This window comes from Notamacropus eugenii, chromosome 2 (genome assembly GCF_028372415.1).
Source record: "Notamacropus eugenii isolate mMacEug1 chromosome 2, mMacEug1.pri_v2, whole genome shotgun sequence".
NCBI lineage: Eukaryota > Metazoa > Chordata > Mammalia > Diprotodontia > Macropodidae > Notamacropus > Notamacropus eugenii.
In genome coordinates, this window is record NC_092873.1 from 367,969,937 (window position 1) to 367,993,511 (window position 23,575).

General features: G+C 36.8%; 1 protein-coding gene across 10 annotated transcripts in view; it reads left to right on the top strand.

Annotated features, from left to right (window-relative positions):
• Nucleotides 1–23,575, top strand: part of ANKFN1 (ankyrin repeat and fibronectin type III domain containing 1) — a 556,807-nt gene that overhangs the window by 113,221 nt on the left and 420,011 nt on the right. For 2 of the 10 annotated variants that reach the window (XM_072646760.1, XM_072646756.1), the window contains exon 1: nucleotides 4,627–12,208. The exons of 6 other annotated variants lie outside the window; for them this stretch is intronic. Coding sequence is in view for 2 of the 4 variants with exons in the window: in XM_072646756.1 (XP_072502857.1) it covers nucleotides 12,179–12,208 (30 nt within the window). In the remaining 2 variants the exon portion in view is untranslated. Of the gene's footprint in view, nucleotides 1–4,626; nucleotides 12,209–23,575 lie in introns of those variants that run through there. 2 more of the 10 variants (XM_072646768.1, XM_072646763.1) reach the window with 2 other exon arrangements.

Genomic DNA, 23,575 nt, shown 5'->3' on the forward strand with positions numbered 1-23,575 from the left:
ACAGTTGGAAACATGAAACAGATATAATGTAAATAGGTCCTGTAACACCTTATATTTGATAAGTCCTTTTTTAATTTTCTAAAGCATTTTTTTTATCTGTTAGCTTATTGCATTCCCAAAACCATCTTGGGAGAAAGAAAGCAGAAAATCAACACATGAAGTGGATGTTCACTTTTCAAAGAAACCATTTGCCTATAATGTTGACATAATGATAGGCGGAATCTGAATAATAATGTGTCAGAATCTGAAATATTCGTAACATTGATATCATTTTTATTCGTGTTTTGGAAAGGAAGAATTATGTAATTATATATGCATTAAGGGGAAGAGAATCAATAACTTAAATGATACATAGAAATGATATAATTTAAATAAACTTCTAGGTGATGAAATTAACCTTTATCAATTCAGGTCAATAACTTCTCTACAACTGATAGTTTTATGCACATGTGTAACCTATATTAAGGTTACACATGTGCAGGGAGCAGGGAGAGGAGAAAGAGACAGAGAATTTGGAAATCCCAAAGTTTTTTTTCAAATGAACATTAAAATTGTTATTTTACATGTAAGTGGAGGAAAATAAAATATTAGATTAAAAAAAAACAGTCTTAGAGATTTGTTTAGAGTACTGAGAGGTTAAGTGATTTACCCACTAACACATACAGTATATGTCAGTGGCAAGATGCCCACGATGTGTCATGGTAGGATTTGAAACCAAGCCTTCCTGTCTTTGAGCCTATCTGTCTGTTCACTGCTCCCCCAGATATTACCCCCTCCCCCAATTTGTAGATAAAGGTGCTGAGGTTTAGTGGGCTAGTCAACTTCTAAACTAGGATTAAAATCCAGGTGTCCTAACTCTCATTTTCTGGTACTTTCCATTTATACTTCTGTGAAATCATTGGCTCTGGTGGGGAAAATAATTCTGAACCCTCTAAGATCTCTTGAAATGGCGGAAAACAGATGAAATAACCTCTAATAACCCTTGTTTCGTAAAAGACTTCTATAACCCTAAAGCCCAAGGTAGATCCAAGGTTACTCATTTTTATACTAACTAGGAATACTTAGACCCAAGAAGCAGACCTCACTCAGGTTCCTTCTCTATAATATAAGGGCTTTGGGTTTAGGGTTCTTGAAGGTCCTAACATTTTGTTGGAAGGAAAGAAGCATCCATTAGTGCCTCCTGTGTGCTATACTCTGAGTTCAATGCTTTACAAATATTATCTCATCTGATCCTTATAACAATTGGGGGGGAGGAATAAGTGCTATTGTTATCCCCATTTTGTAGATGAGGAAACTAACGTGGACAGAGGTTAGGTGACTTTTTCAGATTTTTTACAGCTAGTAAATGTCTAGGGCTGGATTTTAATTCAGGTGATTTTGACTTCAGGCCCAACTGTCATTATGGTTCTTTGATTCTACATCTCTGAAGATCTGGGGAGGACAGAGCAGATAAGGGGTAAGAGTAAGGTGAGACTGCCAAAGGAAGGCTTTAAAGAACAAGAGAATACTACAGTAACTCTTAAAGAAAGTGAAGGAAAAGGATTAATGAAGAAAAAGGGGAGCAGCAACATTCTAGGTAGCATGTAAACACTCATCAATTCAGGAGTAAAAAGTTGTTTGCAGAGAAGTTCAAATGAATTTGCTTGACTAGAGGTGAGGACCTGTGTTGAAAAGTAATGGGGTGCTTCTCTGCTATGACCATTAAACATAGCATTAAAGATAGGTTGAAATTAAATTCCTATGTAACATTTGAAACAATTATAGCAAGACATTTCTTTTATATATTTTCCCATAAAAGTTCAGAAGATAATAGCTTCTTTTCTTTCCAGATAGCTGAGATAGAAGCACAATGTATATTTCATATCCATCCAAAAATATGTCATAGGATCCAAGATTTAGAGCTGGAAAGGATCCAAAAAATGATCAAGTCTAACCCCTGACCCATTTTTATGATGTGGAATCTAAGGCTTGGAATGAGTTGCCTAAACTTCCACAGTTTATATGGGCCTGAGAGCAGGTAATGAGACCCAAGTTGTTTGAGGAGTATAAAACTCATCAAATTGGCAAGACAATCCAGAGTCACAAAAAGAAATATATTACCTGCACTGAGTGGGTACAGCATGAGCTAATGACACAGATGTTCATGTGGACATGTTGTTGTTTGTAAGTTGTTCTAGTTGTGTCCAACTCTTCATGACCCCATTTGGGATCTTCTTGGAAAAGATTCTGGAGTGGTTTTTCCATTTCCTTCTCCAGCTCATTTGCAGATGAGGAAACTGAGGCAAACAAGGTTAAGTGACTTGCCTGGGTTACACAGCTAGTTGGTGTCTGAGACTGGATTTGAATTCAGGAAAACGAATTTTTTCTGACTCCAGCCCTAGCACTCTGTCCACTATGCCACCTCGATGCTCCTTCATGTGTCCATGCATCCCAGTAAAACAGTTCACATAAGGCTAAAATTTAAGCAAGATCACAAAGGAACTCTGGGGTACAAAGTTAAAGCTCATCAAGAAGGAAAGGGGAAAAAAGATAAAGGTAAAGAAGAAATTGCAAGGAAAAAATCCATTACATGACTTATTAAACTACTCAAACAAGCCAAGATGGGGAAGAAAAGGCAGCAACTCACCTCGCTCTCCCCAAAACACTTTTAAATAATGCCATAAAACAATTCCTGGAGCTACATAACCCACAAAAGGATGGGGTAAAATAATTTTCCAGCCAAAAACAACTTAGAAGGTCTGCAGTAAAGGTTAGTCACACCTGGGTTAAAGTGGATCACATTCCAGAGCAGGCCCCCCATCAAACCAGGAGTAAGGCCTTGGGAGTCACTGAATCAACAATGGCAGCAACTGCTTCCAGAATTCTCAGCCCACAGAAAGCAAGGGTCTGAAACAAACATACGGATCAGAAGGAGATTACAGGGGTCTCTTTGCTAGCATTGAGATAGTCCTCTGATGCTTTGCCCATACACAGATTGGGGTCACAGGCTTGAATAGCAGTCCTAGGGCAATGAGAAGCATTATCACACCAGAGCTTGTGGTTGACATGGAGCAGTGACCTAGTCACAGGTCCGGGGCAGAAAAAAGTGCTTGTGGTCACTCAGACCAGAGCATAGTCCAGAAGAATAATAAACACACCTTTCCTGATATCATACCACCTTGGAAGAACTAAAAACTTACAGGTCTCTAATATCTGAAAGCAGCTGCACAAAACCCCTGAAGCTTAAGACCCACTATCCTGGAAGCAGAGACATATTTTAAGAGTTAAAAGTCAAGAAAGTGACTGGTAAAATGAGCAAATATCAGAAAACAATTGTGACCATAGAAAGTTACTGTGGTGACAAAGAAGCTCATAACACACTCAGAAGGAGAAAACAAAGTCAAAGCTCCTACATCCAAATTCTCTGAGAAAAATATGAATTGGTCTCAGGCCATGGAAGAGCTCAAAAAGAATTTTAAAAATCAATTAAGAGAGGTAGAGGAAAAATTGGGAAGAGAAATGAGAGTGATGCAAGAAAATTATGAAAAATAATATGAAAATGATAAAAAATAATTATGAAAAATGAGTCAACAGCTTGGTAAAGGAGACACAAAATATAATGAAGAAAATAACAACTTAAAAAACAGACTAGGCCAAAAAAGCCAATGAAGAGAAGAATGCCTTAAAAATCAGAATTGGCCAAATGGAAAAAGAGGCACAAAAATTCACCAAAGAAAAAACTCCTTAAAATATAGAATTGGACAAATGGAAAAGAAGGTAAAAAAGCTCATTAAAGAAAATGATTCATTAAAAATTAGAATGGACCAAATTGAAGCTAATGATGTCATAAGAAATCAAGAAACAATAACACATCCAAAAGAATAAAAAAAATAAGAAGAATGTGAAATGTCCCTTTGGAAATCAACTTACCTGTAAAATAGATCCAAAAGAAGTAATTTAAATTATTGAACTACCTGAAATCCATGATCAAAAAGAGAGCTAGACATCATCTTGCAAGAAATTGTCATGGAAAACTGTCTTGATGGTCTAGAATCAGAAGGTAAAATAGAAACAAAGAATCTACTGATCACCTCCTAAAAGAGATCCCAAAATGAAAATTTCCAAGAATATTATAGCCAAATTCCAGAGCCCCCAGGTCAAGGTGAAAATATTGCAAGCAGCCATAAAGAAACTAATTCAGGTACCATGGAGACACCATCAGGATAACACAATATTTAGCAGCTTCTACATTAAAGAATCAGAAGACTTAGAATACTATATTCCAGAGAGTAAAGGAGCTAGGATTACAACCAAAAATTATCTACCCAGCAAAGGTGAATAAAATCCCTCAGGCAGAAAATAGACATTCAGTGAAGTAGAACACTTTCAGCCATTTTTGATGAAAAGGCCAGAGCTGAATAGAAAATTTGACTTTCACATACAAGACTCAAAAGAAGCATGAAAAGAAAATGGAAATTATAAGGTACTTTAATAAGGTTAAACTATTTGCATATATATGCACACCCTTACAGAGAGAGAGAGAGAGAGAGGGAGGAAGGGAGGGGAGAGGGAGGGAGGGGGGGAGGGAGGTGTGAGTTCAATATGAAGGAATGATATCTAAAGAAACAAAATTAAGAGGTGAGAGAGGAATGTACTGGGAGAAAGGGAAAGGGAGAGATAGACTAGGGTAAATTATCTCATATAAAAGAGACAAGAAAAGCTTTTACACTGGAGGGATAGAGGGGGAAGGTGAGGGGAAGTGAGTGAACCTTACTCTAATCAGAATTGGCTCAGAGAGGGAATAACATACACACTCAATTAGGTATAGAAATCTATTTTACCCTACAGGAAAGTAGGATGGGAAGGGGATAAGATAAAGGGGAAGATGATAAAAGAGAGGACAGATTGAGGGAGGGTATAGTCAGAAGCGAAACACTTTTGAGGATGGCCAGGGTGAAAGGAGAGCGAGAATAGAATAAATAGGGGTTGAAATAGAATGGAGGGAAATACAGTTAGCAATAGTAACTGTGAAAAAAAGTTTCAAAGCAAGTTTCTCTGATAAGGAGCCCACTTCTTAAACTTATGAAGTCAAATTTGTAAAAGTAAGAGCCATTCCCCAATTGATAAACAATCAAAAGTTATGAACAGTTTTCAGATGAAGTAATCAAAACTATTTATAGCCATATGAAAAAATGTTCTAACTCTATTGACTGGAGAAATGCAAATTAAGACAATTCTGAGTTACTACCTCATACCTAGGAGATTGACGAATAGGACAGAAAAAGAAAATGACATTGGAGGGAATGTGGAAAAAATGAGACATCAATGCACTGTTGGTGTAATTCTGAACTGACTCAACCACTCTGTAAAGCAATTTGGAACTATGCACAAATGACTATCAAACCTTGAATACACTTTGACCTAGCAATGCCATTATTAAGTCTGTATTCCAAAAGAGATAAAAAACAAAAAGGAAAATACCTATATGTACAAAAATATTTACAGCAGCTCTTTTCTGGTGGCAAAATATTAGAAACTGAGGGGATGCCCATCAATTGGAGAATGGCTGAAACAAATTGTATTATGTGTTGATGATGGAATACTATTATTCTATAAGAAATGATGAGCAGGATGCTCTCAGAATAACCTGGAAAGATTTACATGAGTTGATGCAAAGTGAAATACACTATGTACAAAATAACAACAATTCTATAAGTTGATCAGCTGTGAAGACTTAGCTATTCTCAGCAATACAATGATCCAAGATAACTCTGAAAGATTTAGGATAAAAAATGCTATCCATCCCCAGAGAAAGAACTGATGATATCTGAATACAGATTGAAGTTTACTTTAAAAAAACTTTATTTGTCTTTATTGTTTGTTTTCTTTCACAACATGACTAATATGTAAGTATTTTGCTTGACTACACAGGTATAACCTATATCAAATTGCTTGCCTTCTCAATGGGGGATGGCATAGGGAGGTAGGAAGGGAGAGAATTTGGAACTCAAAGTTTTAAAAATGACTGTTAAAAATTGTTTTTACATATAATTGGGGAAAAATAAAACACTAAATACATTTTTAAAAACTTTCTCAAATGAAAATGATGCTGATAAAGAAAAGGAGCAGACTGGGCATTGGTAAAGGCAGCCAGTGGTCAGGCTGATGACAAGGAAGACCTTGGCCAAAAGGAAATGCTAATGCTTGAAATGCAGACAGATGATTGGAAAAGGCTTTGGGGAAGTCAAATCCACCCTTCCTGTTGTAAGGGGAAGCTGTGCAAGACTTGATGGCAAGATGATGCCTTACCAACATATTAGAAGACCACAGATGTGAGATGTTTAATACCAAGTTGGGAGTAATGATATTGAAAATAGGAAAAAGAAAGGAAGACCCAAAAGAGAGTGATGAAAACTTAATTTTTCTTTACCCTCCCCCCTCCACTCCACCCCAAGCTGCTAGTGTCACGTTTAGCTTCTATCTCTCATATGAACTGATTTATGTATACTTTTTATCGCCCGTTACAATGTAAGTTCCTTGAAAATTTTTTGTTTCTCTTCTTTCTTTATAGGCCCAACACTTAGCACTGTGCCTGGTGCATAGTGAGGAGTCAGTTAATGCTCCTTGATTACTTGATTGATTAACCTATCTATCTTTCAAGGCCCAACTCAAATGCCAAAATGATCTCTCTCGCATTTACATCTCATAGATACTTATCACACTCTACCTTATATTTTATTTTCTTGTTGTGGGTATGCCATCTCTCCTCAACTATTTGCTAGTTTTGTAGACATGAAGAAGTTATTTCTCTTCCCCTAAGTCTCAATTTCCTTATCTAAAAATGAGGCAAAAATACTTCTACTTTTTACCCCCTAACTTAGCTATGAGAACAAATGAAACGATGTGTAAAAAGTGCTGTGCAGTTGAAAGTTCCATACAACTCTTAGCTATCATTATTATTCCTGCATCAGACCAGAAATATAGAAAACTGTAGATTAGAACAGATTTTTTTTTTTTTTATAAATCCCAGTGACTAGGATGTTCTTCCATTTGCAGACTAAACCACAGCCTCATTGTATTAGAGTTAATGGTTCCCAGAGTGAAAGTATATCTACATTTTGGAAAGGCAGTAAATGCTATTTCTGTTGGAGCTGTCCAGCACACAGGATGGGATGCCATTGAATCACCAATCAAATTTGTCACCATCATTTAAAATAAAACAGATCTGCTATAATTCCCTAGAGAAAAGACTAAAGCTCTTCTCTTGAATGCAGAGCCATTCTTCATCTTATTACTGTGGCTCTATAGTACATAGACATAAAATCTTCCTGTTTGTATTTATCCCAAAACAATAGTTCTTGTCCATTTCAGCCCATACAAGGGCGGTTGGCCTTTGACACTGGAAATTTGTGTTGTTGTCCCTCTTGCTTTCAAAGTGTGCAAATAACTCTTTTCAAACCACGACACAAAAATAATTACTGTTGAATGCCTGTATTGGCAACCTACTATAATGGCATAAAAGATTGTTCACACAAATCTCCCTCAAATCCCACCCTAGAAAACTGTTCTGACTTTCAATGGCCTCTGGGAGCTTAGAGATCTAGCATCTTAGCCGTCATGTATTGAAATGGCATTTCCAGGCTGGAAGGTGTCCATGTGAGATAATCATATTGTCATAGGTAAAGTACCCCCTTTAGCAGAGTGTTTTTGTAGTGTGATGGAAAAAGAAATCCTGAACTAGGAAGGAGACAGACTTGGTTCTAATCATAACTGTAATATTAATTAACCACTGTGACATTGCACAAGTTCCTCCTCTTCTCTGTACCTCAGCTCTCTCTCCTTTAAATCAATGGTGAGGTCACACTAGGTGATATTTGTGGCCCTTTCCTGATCTAAATCATAAGTCTGATGGTCAGAAAGACTGGCTGAAGTTGGGTTTTTGGTGCCCTGGCTGCTTTCTCATACTTTCATCATTTCACCTCTCCCTAAAATACCATGTTTCTGAGCTGTCGCTGGTTACCCAGAGCCTCTCACTGCGTTATACCTTACTTCAAAATTATCCCTCTTCTTTACTTCCTCTTCTCCAACATTTTTCATTCCCTCAGTATTTTGCTATGTGGTGCAGTGTTTAGAATACTGGCTTTAGAGTCAGAAATGCCTGAGTTCAAATACTGTCTTAAACATGTACTGGCTGTGTGACCCTGGGCAAGTCACTAAACATTCCTCATATTTAATATGATGAGTTTGAGTTAATGGTTTCTTTGGTCTCTTCCAACTCTAAACTATGACACTATGATATTATGAAATTGATTTGCTTTCAGAGTACTATAATAATGGAAAACATTCTGATACTTAGCACAGAAGTATGCCAGATCTTCTCTATATCCTGTGTTTACCTAACTCAGTGTTAAACACTGGGCATCTAATAAGTGTTTATGAAATAAAGAAATGTATTACCCTTCCCAGGAGTAATCACTTTTTAAAGGAAGTACTTGGAGGTAGCAATGTCCTAATGTCCTTTCCTGAACCTCAACCCTGGCCAACAGGGAAGGTATTTGGGGACTGAACAACCTTTTCTTTTCAAATGACACCAGATTTATGAGTACTCTGTCCGCTCACACGTGAAGTTTGTGAGCTCATGGTTATGATGCTTTTAGCTAAGTTGGTGGAGGAAGATAAGATAATTGTACTGGGAGGGAAATAACCTGTTTCAGGATGATTCTTTAGAGAGAGGAATGAGACCAGTACTTTCAATGACATGCAAAACTCCTAGAAGAGGAAACTCTACCAATGCAGTGGAGCATCTTATCTGTGACTCACAGTCTTAAAGAATTCCCTATAACTATGGTGCCAAACTCAAATAATCAATGAACAAGTATTTATTAAGTGTGTACTGTGTTAAAATCCAGTGTTAGGTACTACCTTTGTGACCCTAGGCAAGTTACTTAACCTTGTTTTCCTCAGTTTCTTCATCTGTAAAATGAATTGGAGAAGGAAACAGCAAACCATTCCAGTATTTTGGCCAAGAAAACCCCAAAAGAGGTCACAAAGAGTCAGACACAACTGAATACGACTAAAGAACAACAACTATGTGCTGTACAAGTACTGTGCTTTGGGTTGGGGATACAAAAAGATTCAAAAGACAATCCCTTACCTCAAGGAGCTTACAATCTAATGGAGGAGACAAATAGAAAGGGAAGGTCACTAAACCCTACATAAAAAATTCCCAATAGCTACATATGCACTTAGAAAATTATATTATTTTAGCCATATTACATAAAAATTATCTGCATTCTATTGTATTTTCATTTCTTTTGTTAAATATTTTCCAGTTCTGTTTTTAATCTGATTCAAGCCATACTCTAGAGTATTGAGGTTGCACTATGGTGGGCCCCATATCTGACTCCTAAGTCCTAAGAGCACTAAGAAGTCAAATGACTTGCCTGGGGTCACATAGGAAGTAGTGTCAGAGGCAGGATGGTCAAAGGTCTTTCTGGCTCTGAGGGTAACTCTTATTATCCCCTCTACCATGCTAGAGTGAATTGGCATTGCTCAAAGTAGACTTTCATTATTTTGTATTATTCTCCTGAATCCAGTTAGTATGGGCCCACCTTGACTTTGAACCCGCTGCTCCTAAACTCCGTGTTTTCTTTCCTTGGGTCTAATATGTGGTATCTCATGGATTTTAGTTGAATGACTTTTCATAGAGTTGCAGAGATGGGAGGGATCGCAAAGTCCATCCAGTCTAAAACAGATGTAAACCTAGATCACAGATCCAGCCTCTTTATTTTGAATATGAGGAAACCGAGTTCCACAGAGACTGAGTGATTTGTCAAAGGTTACACAGGGATTAAGTGTCAGAGCTAGGATTTGAACTGAAATATTTTCTGATTTCAAATCCAGTTCTCTTTTCTACTCTATCTCCAAACAATAGCCATCCAACCTTCAGTTAAAATTTTCTAATGAGTGGGAAACCACTACTTCTTAAAGTAGTCCATTATACGTTTAGATAGATCTTATTGTGTGACCCTGGGCAAGTCACTTAACCCTGTTTGCTTCAGTTTCCTCATGTGTAAAATGAACTGTAAAAGGAAATGGCAAATCATTATAGTATCTTTGCCAAGAAAACCCCAAATGGGGTCACGAAGAGTCAGAGATAACTGAAAATGACTGAACAATAACAATTGTCATGAAGTTGTTTTTTTTTTTATTTTCTCACATTAAGACTAAATCTGCCTTGTTGAAATGCCTGTGCATTACTTCTAGTTTTCTTTTCCCTGACTCACTCACCCCAGTCAAGCAGAACAAATCTAATCCTTCTTCCATCTGCCAGCCCTTCAAATACTTGAGGGCAAACATCATGTCTCCCCTACATTTCCTCTTTTCTGGGAACATTCTGAGTTCCTTCAATCAATTCTCAAAAAATGGGTTCTTTTCCCCATCCTTGTAACTCTTCCTTAAATATTCTTTAGCTTATTAAGTTCCTTCCAAAATTGAAGCCCCTTTGACCCCTGGGATGAAATGGTATATAGAACTTGTGTTCTAGTCTGCATTGCCTCTAACTGGCCATGTAATGTTGAGTGGGTTGAGCTTCTTAGTAGTTAGGTGGTACAGTGGATACAGTGCCTGGCCTGAAGTCAGGAAGACTCATCTTCCTGAGTTCAAATCTTGATTCAGATGCTTACTGGCTGTGTGATCCTGGGCAAGTTGCCTAATTCTTTTTGCCTCAGTTTCCTCATCTGTAAAATGAGCTGGAGAAGGAAATGACAAACCACTCCAGTATCTTTGCCAAGAAAACTTCAAATGAGTTCACAAAGAGTTAGACATGACTGAAACTGACTTAACAACAAAGGAGTTTCTGTTATTGATAGCTTTCTGGCTTATGCCTTTGGATTTTGCTCTTTTCTTCCTAGGAATGATGCATTATTCTTGGAAAATGCCTGCTCCATCCCTGACTTGTGTGATCTTCAACAGGCTTCAGTTGCCTCATCTATAAAATAATAACAAAAGCAATATTAACAATACCTTTCCCATAGGAAGTCAGGGGCCTGGAATAGATAATCTTTTTTGAGGATATTTCAGTCAAACAACAAATGTTTAATAAATGTCTGCTTTGTGCCAGGCTTTGTGCCAGGCATTGTGCCAATGTAAGTCTTGTTCTCACTGGTTCTCAAATGCTTATTAATCTAGATTTTGGGGATATAGAAACAAGACAAAAGACATTCTTGGCCCTCAAGGATATTGAGGTCTTAAGGTAGCAATGGGGCACATAAATGGATATGTGAGATCTGGAAAGGGATTTAGAAAGGCTCCCATAGGATGGTATATCACATCCATACATACATAGACTTCATAATTTGCAAATGACCAGTTCCTAGTTATACAGCAATTATAGAGACTCAAAGCAAAATCAGACACAATCTGTTCATAGAATTCACATTTGTTTGACTTGAAATAGAGTTTCACCTCCTATCCCAACCCTTACTACTGCCTTTAACACAGTTCTGCGCACACACACACACACACACACACACACACAAACACAACCCTAGCTGCTATTAAGCTTCTAAGAAAAGGAAGTCTAAGATCTCTAACCTCTAAATACTCAAGGAATCCATTCCAGAGTGCAACAACAAAACATCAAGGTTATTCTCTGCTAATTTGCTGAGTTCTATTAACACCTGAATTAATCAGAATCGCTTTCCATGCACCACTCTAATTCCTTACATTTCAACATCTTTCCAATTCTCTCATCTCCTCTGTCTCTTATTCCCTATTCCCTACACACACACACACACACACACACACACACACACACACACACACACACACACACCAGAAAAGTATTAGAATTCCATTCCTTTCTAAGCCACTAGAGTTCAATTCAAATCTTACAGCATTATCATTCATAAAACTATTCCCCAACTCTGGGGCTGCTCAGAAGCTGCCATTTCTACTTCTCTCATTCTTTTAAAAGTTATTTTTTTGTCAGAAAGCATGTGAGGCGTTTCCCCTCCCTTCCCTCTTGACCCTCCTCTGTGGTCTGAACACTTCTTGAGCCAAGCGCTGAGTGCAGCAGCCATTCTTAGCTTTGCTAGACAAAGAAGATGGTTCCCTTAGCAACAGGAACCATGTGGAGGTTCTCAGAAGGGGTTTCTCCCACTCCCCAGGTTTTCTTTCAACTCTCCAGCTTACCCTGATGTCTCTCATGGAGGATACACCAACCAGGGTAGGAAAAAATGGTTCTAAATATAGATAATCAGTATTCAGGAGATAGTTGTTTTGTATTCAACTGGCAGAAAATATGAGGAAACTGGGTAAGTTATTACCTGGCTTGTCAAGTGCTGGACATCCCAAACAGAAGTGGAAGGAAAGTTGAATTTGCTTTGGTATGCAGTGACTTCTGAACTTGTCATAACTTGGACTTCAAAGGGTATCTTCTAGTGTGTATATAGACATAGACATAGATATAGATATGATATAGATATAGGTGTAGGTATAGGCATAGATATAGATGACATAGATATTTAGATATGCCCATTTGGGACAGAGGTAGAGGCTTTTATTGGCAAGTTTTTACCTTGTTTGCCAGATTGTCTCTTGCTGCTGGGCTTCCTTTTTTCTTACTGTTATCATTTTCCATTATTGCAATCTGGGTCCCCAAGTGTCTTGTCACATACATGTTATTGTCAGCAATTATTTGTTCTTTTTCCAGAAGGTCTTTGTAGCAGTTTTCTCCTGTTTTCTTTGATCTAATGAGAGTGGGGTTGGAGAAGTAGGGGATAGAAGGAAGTAATTCCTTTTAAAGATAGTGGGTAATTTCTATTGCAGGAAGTCACTTATGAGTAATCAAAGAGCTCAAGACTAAGTGACAATCTGAATAGGACATTTTTAACCTTTAAGGAATCACCTCTCTGAAGAATGATTATCCTCTGATCCTGTAATATGAGTTGTTGTTTCACAAACTGATGAATTAGTTTGATCATGAAGTTCAGAAATGCAAATTCAATATACAAGGGAGTTCATAAAAACAAAGATTTTGAACTAGAAGTGACCTTAAAGACCTCTGAGTCCAGTTCTTTCATTATACATATAAAGAAGTGTTAAGTGACTTGCCAAGATTCACACAGCTCGTAAGTATCTGAGGCAAGTTTCAAACTTAACTTTTTTTTCACTTCAGTTCTAATATTCTATCTACTATACCATCTCAGTGAGACCAATTTGATGAGTTTCCCAATCAATTTGATGAGTTTATAGAGTATTAGTAATAGTTTGGGGGGGGCATCTATGGGAAGTCTCACCTTGTGAAGTGGGGGCATTTGTCACTTAACATAGAAGTCACAGACTTTCTTACTGGTTTTAAGTAATTAAGGCTACTTCCAAGATAACTGATTAATTGGGGTTTATGAAAACATCTCCTTTAAGTTTAGCTGACTGAACAGCTAAGCCAATTCTGGACTTCACATGTGCAGACTAACATTCAATAGAGAGATCTGGTCCTAGGAGGGAAACTCTGACTCATGCCCAACCTCTCCTCCCCTACCCCCTCCCAAAATATAGGCAATTGTTGTCTTGGAGCAAAGACATAAAAAATCGTGCCTTCACATATAGCTTGAAAGAAGAGATCCTGAGAATTACATTTCCCAGTATGAGAGGTAGCAACAACCAGGGTATTGATTGATTTCCTGTAGGAGCAAATGGAAAAGGTAGATATGTATGTACTTGGCCTAAAAAGAAGTTTATGGACAATGCTCATGAACTCCAAATCCCTATATGGAAGGGGAAGAATATTTTGAATTCCCTAGAAAGGGTGATCCTGTAATCTAACTTTCTAAATTAAGAAACAAGATTTCCTGGGCAGCCTTAGGAGTTGCCTCATGGGTAATCGCAAGACATAAAAGGACCAAGTTCAAGATTTTGAGAACTCGATCTTCTAGAGAGAAATGGAGATTTCCTGTGGAAACATCCTCTCTGGAGAAAGACAAGTATTTCAGCAAACTTTATTTCTTACTAGTGTCTTATTTGGAGAGCAAATTCATTGAATTATTGAGACCGATAGTAAGAGTCTTAGAGGACAGAACCCTATAAAAAAAGGGATATGCTGTGATGTCAAAGGATTTGTTCAAATGGAAACTCCCAAGTTTAATAAGAAATAACAGAAGAAAGGCAAAAGACCTTTTTAGAATTAGACCCACATGAGAGAGCTAGCCAAAATACAACAGACTTGTAAAACAAGGCAAGAAGAAAAAGCTTAAGAATTACTGAACCTCATGAAAACCACACACACACACACACACACACACACACACACACACACACACATACAAGATAATGTATCTAAAAAGAAAACATCCATAACTACTGCAACTGGAGGGTTAAGTGAAAAGAAGCAGTAACCAGGTCACCACCTAAAACAAATCTCAAGCATATAACATACCTAAAAATATTATTACCAAATCCTGACTTTGTAGGGCAAAGAAAAAATATTGCAAGTGATCAGAAAGAAAGAAATCAGCCACAGGCAGCGCTATGTGAGAATATGTAGCAATCATGAGAAAGAAATGAAAAATTTGTAGTACAGTATACCAAAAGACAAACATAAGCAATTATAACTCTAAATGGCTTATCCTGAAAAGCTAAGCATAATCCTATTGAGAAGAAACAAAACTCAATAGACTCAATGACTTCTAAGTATTCCTGTTGAGAAAACCAGAGCTCAGAAGAATCTTTTAAATGTAACTATAGGAGACAAAAGAAACCTGGAAAGGTAAGTAATTTGGACAATTTTTAAAAGTTATATGATGGTCAAGCACATACATTCCAGTAGAGAGAAAAATCAGTCTATTATGCTTTCAGAATCACATACCATCTTCAAGGATCAAAAAAGGAACAAGGAAAAACAAACTCACTTAGGACCTGGATGTTGTTTTTGGTTTTGTTTCTTTGTTTTTTTTTTTTTTTGCATATTGTTTTTTGTTTTAAGAGAGAAAAGAAAAGGAAAGAATAATGAACAAGAGGGAGGAATTTACTATTTCTAGTAAATAACGCAGAACAGGAGATCATAGATCATGAAGGTCGTGTTTGAGGAATAGATATCTCATAAACCTCAGTTCTATATGATTAGAGGAAGAAGAGTGGGGTAGAATGAGGAAGAGTATAGCATAGAAATAGAAGTATGGGAGAATAACTAAAATGGAAAAAATAGGAAGAAGCAATAGAATTTGGTTCCCCTCCCCCTGTATTGCTCCAACAACGATGGAAGAACACTGAATTGAATAATGATCAGGAAGTCAAAGGTGAAATTACAGTGAGGCATTTCTCTGACTCAAGACCACAAATTCAACATACAGGCAAATGACCAAGGCATGAATTATGGATCAGGGTAGCACTAGTATCAAATATTCAGTGTCCAAAGCTCAGCGCTAGCCATAGGATATTCAGATCTGGTCACAGACTCAGGCTTGGGTCCAAGCAAAAAAAAGAAGAGATAATCCAAAGGGATTTTCAGATCTCTAAGCTAGGCCAGTCCAAAATAGATTATAGATTCAGCCCCTGGCTGAGACCAGCAACATTAGCAGGAACACAGACTGTTCCCAAAGATTCAAATTAGGCTTGTAGTACAGGGAGACACAAAATTGATACTGGACTTAGTCCTAGCCCAGGTCATCAGATTTGGGCCTGGGGCAGGGGCTTAGTACCCAGGTCTCCAATGTGCAGTTGTGAAATTGCCTAGAGTGGATCTCAGACTCAATCCCCTGCCCAGGAAAGTGATGCAGAAATGCTTCTTAGAGCATCTGGGATCATAGACAGAGCCTTGAATGAGCTCCCAGTAATATAGTTCTCCCCATAGCCAATTGCTTAAAGCATAACTATGAGAGAGAGAGAGAGAGAGAGAGAGAGAGAGAGAGAGAGAGAGAGAGAGAGAGAAGGCTGTTGTGAGGTCAAAGATACCCATGACACAAACTCAGAAGAGGAAAATAACTTTAAAGCACTTATATGTAAAACCTTAAAAAAAAATGCAGCTTGCTTGCAAGATCAATCAGAATCCTAGAAGAAATGATATAAGAATTTTAAATATGAGTTAAAATGGTATTATAAGTGCCATGAGAGTAACAACAGAAAAACTGGAAAAGAAATGAGAGCTATGGGGGAGGAATTTGGAAAAAAGTTAATAGTGTAGCACAAGAAATATAAAAATCTAAGCAACAGACTTCCTAAAAATTAGAATGGGTCAAAAAAGGTTAATAATGCCATGAAGCAATAAGAAACATTAAAGTCAAAATTTGAAAGAAAAAGAGTAATATATCTTGTATTAAAAACAAGTAGCCTGGGAAAAAAAGATTGAAGAGAGATAATTTGAGACCACCTGAAAGTCATAAGACAAAAGAAAAAAAAAAAGAGCGTAGATAGTACATTTCAAAAACTCATGAAAAAAACTGCCTAGATCTCTTAGAATCAAAGGGTAAAAAAAATTGAAAGAATCCACTGTCTACCTCCTGAAAGAAACCTCAAAATGAAAACTAGGAATGTCATACTTAAAATCTAAAGCTTCCTAATCAAAGAGAAAAAAATACTGTAAGCAGTCAAAAAGATTTTAAGTATTGAAAAATCATCATCAGGATCACAGAAAATTAGAAGCTGCCACTAAAGGAGTGGAGAGCACGGGAAATTGTTCGATGGGGTACTGATAAATATTTAACAATAGGCTCTCTGGGAAAAATGTATATATGACACATGTTTAAGTTTAATCTTCATTATTATTTTCTCCATTGCTTTCTGAAGTCCAGACAGTCAACAAATCAATAAATTGATATCTCATTTTTAGCATTTGCTGATTTCTGAGATGCAAATGATCATACTGAAAATTTAACAATTAGTTCCTGTGAACTAGTACAAATAGTCTCTAGCATATTTTTGGATATTATGCCCTAAATGGCAGAAAATGTGGGCTTACAGCCAAGAATAACTTACCTAACAAAAATTAGTACAATCATATAGGAGAAAAAAATAAATCTTTCATGAAATTGATGACTTCCAAATATTCTTGATGAAAAGTTCAGAGCCAAATAGAAATTTTGAAATCCAAATGTGGGAGTAAAGAGAAATAATAAAAAGAAAAAATCAGAAAAGACTTTATAAAGATGATATGTTTGCACTCTAATGGGGACATAGAGGGATAGTACAAGAATTCTCTAAGAATTATAATGTCATCGGGAGGAGGGAGAGAGAGTCAAATAAAGGTCTGGGGTTGATTTTATTCTGTTTTGATGATCTTCAAAGGAAAAATGAACAGAAAAGGGAAATAATTCAATAAAAAAGAAAAAAGGAATAATAAAGTGATTTATCTCACATAATCACAGGGTTCAAGTATTGCTTATGAGGAAGCAGATATTATTTGAACCTTAATTTAAGCTAATGCAGACTGATGTGATTAGAATTAATAGGAAAAATATATATACATATACTGTAACAAAATTGTTAAAATGAACAGTTTTGAAAACTAAAATACTTTATTAAATACAATAATGAAACATGGTTCCAGAGAAGGAAAGATTTAGAATGCTGCCTATTTCCTGACAGAGAGGTGATGGACTAGATATGCAGAATAAGATACTTTTTTTCAATATGGCCAATGTAGAAATGTGTTTTTCTTGACTGTGTATTTGTTGCAGATGTTTTGTTTTTGTTTTTCTCTTTTTCCATGTGAGAGAGTGGGATGAAGAGGAAATGGAAGAGAAAAAGAGCAAATGCTGGTTATTTTAAGATGAAATTTAATAATAATATTAAAATACAGTGAAATACAGGGAAATGTGAAAGGACAAGAAGAGACAATAAGGTATTTTAAGAGAGAGGATAGGGCAGGGGGGGGCCAAGCCAAAATAGCCGAGAAAAGGCAGGGACTCACCTGAGCTCTCCCCGAAAGTCCTCCAACCATGTTTAAATAATGCCATTAATGAGACACAGAAGTGATTCTATAAAATAATTCAGGAATTTTAATTATTGGAACTGTTCAGTTTAACTACTGTGTCTCTAGGAGTTTGCTTTGTGTTTGGTTGATTCTTTGTTTTCTGGAGGTGATCTGTGGATTCTTTCAATTGCCACTTTTTTTTGCATTCAGATGTTCTAGTCAGTTTTCCTATATTATTCCTTGAATTATGATATACAGGTATTTTTTTTACTTGTTCTGTTTTTCTGGGAAACCTATAATCTTAAATGTCTCTACCCATCCTATCTTGGAAATAAATGGCTTGCCTGTATATATTTCACATTTCCTTTTAATATTAGTTTTACTTTTCATCTTCCAGATTGTTCTTCACTTCTGTGAATCAGTTCTTTCTTTTTTTTTTCCATTGGTGAGACTTGCCACTATGGATTTAATTTTATTTATTCTGTCAATTATTTCTGCTTTGCAGGTTATCAATGCTGCTTTCACAATTCATACTTCTCTTTTAAACCATTTAGGAATATTCTGCTCTGGTTCTCGTGTTGGGAATCCATAGGGTCTTTTGCATCATTTTCCTTTTTCTCACAGTCATAGAAGCCTATATGCTGTTAGCTGATGTAAAGGTTATATTTCCTCCAAAAATTAATATTTCCTGTTAGTTTATATGCTTATATCCAAAATCTTTAAAAAGTTTCCTTCTGCCTGAGACTTTTGGTAATTTCAGTGTTATTTTCAGTTTTACATTTCCCTATTGCTCACTTTCTGACTCTGTTCCATTTGATAGGATTTACCTTTAGTGGCTAGACATTAAAGCTGCCTCAGTCTCCTGTTATGTAAAAGAATTAATATTTCACCAGCGTCAATGTCTGCTCCGTGAACACACTCTCACTGAATGCTAGTTCCCTTTGCTTCAAAGCTGGTGGACACACACACACACACACACACACACACACACACACACACACACTCTACTACCCTAACCCTACCGTTGCAGCACAGAGCACTCCTGCGGTGCAGCCCCAGCCAAAAAATTATTCTAAGTTTTGGATTTCTATGGCTCTGGGAAAAGAAGCATTTTACAAATGAGGAAACTGAAGTTGAGATGTTAAGTGTCTTGCCTATGGCCATAGAGCCACTGATATTCAAGAGTAGGATGAAAGCAAACCTAGCTTTTCCCTGACTCTCCACCCTGTACTCTTTCTCCTATATGAGGCTGTTACAAACACAGATCTGAGGGATAAGAAGACAGCTGTCTTTAAGGGATGCAAAATTAGGCTAATTGGTCCATACAGGAATCAAATCTAGTCACATCTATAACCTAGGTTTCTGAGGATTGGGATCTATTTAGTTAAGATAATCAGCAGCAGGTAGTCATGTCAAAAGGAAAGATACAAGAATACATGATTTATTCCAAGTGTCTTTCTCATTATGCCATGTTATTTCAGGGGAACCAGTAAGAAAATAGGAAAGGCATTAAATTAGAATAGAGCATCTTTCTATGGTCACTGATCATTTCTGGTTACTTCCAGTAAAAGATTGACCAAGAATACACATTATGTCCAGTTAACACAATTGCTATTGTAAAATACATCTCATTCCACAAAGAGGTGTTCTAATACCTAGTTGGAGTTCCAAAGTATGTTAAGCACCATTTGACACAAGTTTTTACTAGGAAGAAAAACCTTGGAAAGTCCCTAGTAGTTCATTATAATGGGCTTTGACCTTTGCTTTCTTGATGTTGAAAAATAATACCTTTGATATTGGTATTATGAGTACTCTCTCCCAGGCCTCCAATTGTTTCAATGATTTCCTCACTCTAATAGGAACATATTTACTTTGTAGTCCAACATATCACTATTAAAAATATGAATTGAATTAAGTTATTAAATAATAAATAAAATTTTAAAATTTCCTGATATTCATCAGGAAACTTCAAACATTGCATATATGTATATATATACATGTGTGTATGTACATGTACATAGATATCTATATAGATAAATATCTATAGATAGATATTTAGATATTGATATCTCAATATATTTCTATACTGCATCAAATAACTTACCTGGAGTTTCTATGTTAGACTCTTCCAGATAGAAGCATTCTACATAACAAGTCTTTCTAAATATCGTGGTATCTCAAAAAGGGACCCCAAAGATTTGCATAGTGCACCCCTTACCTGACCAGAAAACTTGTCTCCATCAAACATGACAAATGGTTATTCAGCTGTGCTTGAGATCTCTAAGAAGGGGAGTCCTGGAATGAGCTCAAACTGTCTCATGAGAGCCACCTGTTTCTGAAATCGGTGAACCCTGCAAATCAGGGCTTGACTTATTGTTTTGTTGAATGTCTAGGCTTAATAAAGTGATGGAGAAAATGTTAATAATTCAGATTAAACTGAAAAAGTATATTCATTTGTTAAAGTGTTTACCTAAAACTACATGAGCAAGCGTTACTTGTAATCAGGATAAGCTGGAAGCATTCTCAGTAAGATCAGGTGTGAAACAAGGATGTCCACTATCATAAATATTATTCAATAATATCATATAATATTTTTTTTCTGACAGCTGATGCTTGAATATTTACCAGCACATCCCTTTGTCTAATGAAAGAGAATCCGTTACCTCCCAAGGCAGCCCATTACTCTTTTGGATAACTCAATTAGGAAATCTTTCCTTTCATCAAGCCCATATGTCCTTCTCTGTAGGCTCCATTCATTGCTCTTAATTTTGCCCTTAAGGGTTAAGTGGAAGACATCTAATCCATCTTTTCCTTCAGGTACTTTTGAGGCAGCTGTCATATCTCCAATGTCTTTTCTTCTACAGTCTAAACATTTCAAGATCCTGCAACTGATCCTCCTATTTCTGTTCCATGAGTACTCTCCAGTTATCAGTGTCCTTCCTAAAATATAGTTCCCAGACATTAACACTTATGAGTGACTTCCATAATGATCCCTTTTATAATATGTTCTAAAATTTTCCTGGTAATCAAAGTTAAGCTCACTGACCTATAATTACAATTTTTTTTCTCTTTCTGTTTTGAAAAACTGGAACAATATTCACTCTTCTCCAATTCTGAGGTCACTCTCCTGTTCTCCAGGATCTTTCAAAGTTGGATGGCAGAATCTCAGCAATCATGTCTTGCTTGTTCTTTCAGTGCCTGAGCACATTGTTCATCTGTGCTTTGTGACTTGAACTTCATTAAATGCCTCTCTTATTATTTCCCTCCCCATCCTGGGTATGTTTGTTCCATCCTTTCCAGTCTAAAACCACCTTGTTTGGCAGAGAAAACAAAGTAAAATATGAGGATGCTCAATAAGAGGGTGGAAAAAAAAGAACAGAATGGTTTATTTTTCTACCCAGTTGTTCAAGTCAGCATCACTTTTGTGTCCAAGCATGTAAAATGATCATTTGCAGATCCACACTCTGGCTTTTATCACTTGTGGACTGTGGATATTTTTATTGGGGTAAGGCAGGGTTGATGGATTCAGTCATTGTCTTAGTCTCCTTGTTTGGTTCTCCCTTCTTAAAAAGAGATATGGCCCCATTCTTGGGTTGGTACCTTATTTTGGTGGTAGGGAAGGTGGTCACACTAGCTTTCCCCTATAGCAGTCTATGGCACTCAGCCTTGGCCATTGATGGCCTCCCCAGGGGCTAGGAAACCATTAGTTTTTCTCTCAAATTGCAAATTATGTTATAATTATAGAACCTACCTCAGGATTGTTATGAGCATCAAATGAGATAAAATAGTAAAATACTTTGCAAACTTTAAAGCACTCTAGAAATGCTAACTGTCCTCCTCATCATCATCACCATTGTTGCCACCATCTTGTTTTTGTTGCTTTTTTAGTGTGACTTACCAAAAAACCACAAAGAGGTATATAATTTACTCTATCTTCTGATGAACTTCTTTTTCTTAGTGTTAATGTCTATGAAATAATGTTCTTTCCCTGATGTAGGCAAAGTGAGTGACTGTACATATCATGATCTGAGGAGTGACAAGAGGCCCTGCTTGCCTTCAGGTGCATCATCCCCCTTAGGCCTCCCTATAGTGTCTGAAATCCTTTTCATTAGTGGCATATCTTTGAGTTCATAACTAATTGATCTACCTGCATCCAATCCTTTTTTTCAGTCTACCTTCTAGACATCTGCCAAACTGATGATTTTTAAAGTGCAGATCTTACCATATCAGTCCTGTGCTCAGAAAGATTCGGTGGCTCCTTGTCTTTAGGGTAATATATAAGCCTTTCTTTTTGGCATTTGATACCCCTTTACAATCTGCCTCTAGTCTACCTGGCAGACTGATTCTACAAGACTCACGAATGCATATTCTGCAGTCTAACCAAACTGGACTTCTTACTATTCACATCATCCTATCTCTGTCTCTTTACCTTCTCCCAGACTGTTCTCCCTTCCTAAGATGCTCCCCATCCTTACATTCATCTATTAAATCACTTAGCTCCCTTCAAGACACAACTTAAATCCCATCTGCCACCAGAGGCCTTGCCTAAGTCCCCTGCTATTAACACCTTGCTCTCCCTGCCTGTAATTATATTAGTATTTATTTTGTACACATCCTATATTTACCTATGTGAACATGCTATATCCTCCTAGTAGAATATAGGCTCCCTGAGGTCAAGGACTATTTGTTTCACTTCTATATTTCTATCACTAGCAGTAATCTTGTATTCGTGCCTTGTTGGAATTCCACAGACTAAACATTCCAAGTTCTTTCAATTAATTCTCATATTTATGTTCTATGAATACTCTCTAGTTTATCAATATATTTCTTATAATATGGTTCCCAGACATTAACATTTAAGATGTGACCTCTCCAAAAATCCCTTTTATATGTTTAGCATTTTGCCAGGAATCAAAATTAAGTTCACTTATATGAGATCTATAATTAGTTTTTTTCTCTTCTTGTTTTGAAAAATTGGAACATAGTTGGCACTTAATAAGTGCTTATTGACTGAGTAAAAGTTGTGACTATGGGTAAACATGAAAATGAATATTCATAAGAGGTGGGCAGATTGGAGGGAAGGGTTTTCTCACTCCTTGTAGGGCAGGAGTGTCTAGTTAGGTAATTCTGTAGGGGGAGGTGTATGTGTGTGTGTGTGTAGATACCTCCAATTCCAGTTTTTCTATCCCTCTCACCACAAGATCCTTTATTAGCTTCTCTGGGTAGCTGATTGTGAAGTAGATAGTGGATAGTGAATTGGACTTAGCATTGGTAAGACCTGAGTTCAAATGTGGCTTCAGACATATACTAGCTCCATGATACTGAATAAGTCTTGGTAGATAAATTCTCTCATCTGTAAAACGAGGCTAAAAATAGCACCTACCTCCCAGGGTTATTGTGAGGATAAGATAGAATAATGTTTGTAAAACACTTTGTAAACCTTAAAGAGCTATATAAAAGCTAGTTATTATTTTTATCACCATTATCATATCTTTATTATTATTTCCAGGTCCAGGGTATGTATATACACTCATGAATCTTTTGGGACTCTGGGTGTGAAGGTTCATTCATCATACAACCACTTCTATGCACATGGAACTCAGACCAACAAAATCAACCCTGAGCTCCTGGTATGAATTATGTCTGTGGTTTATGGAATGCCTCAAAGCCCTAGAAAGCACCTATTTT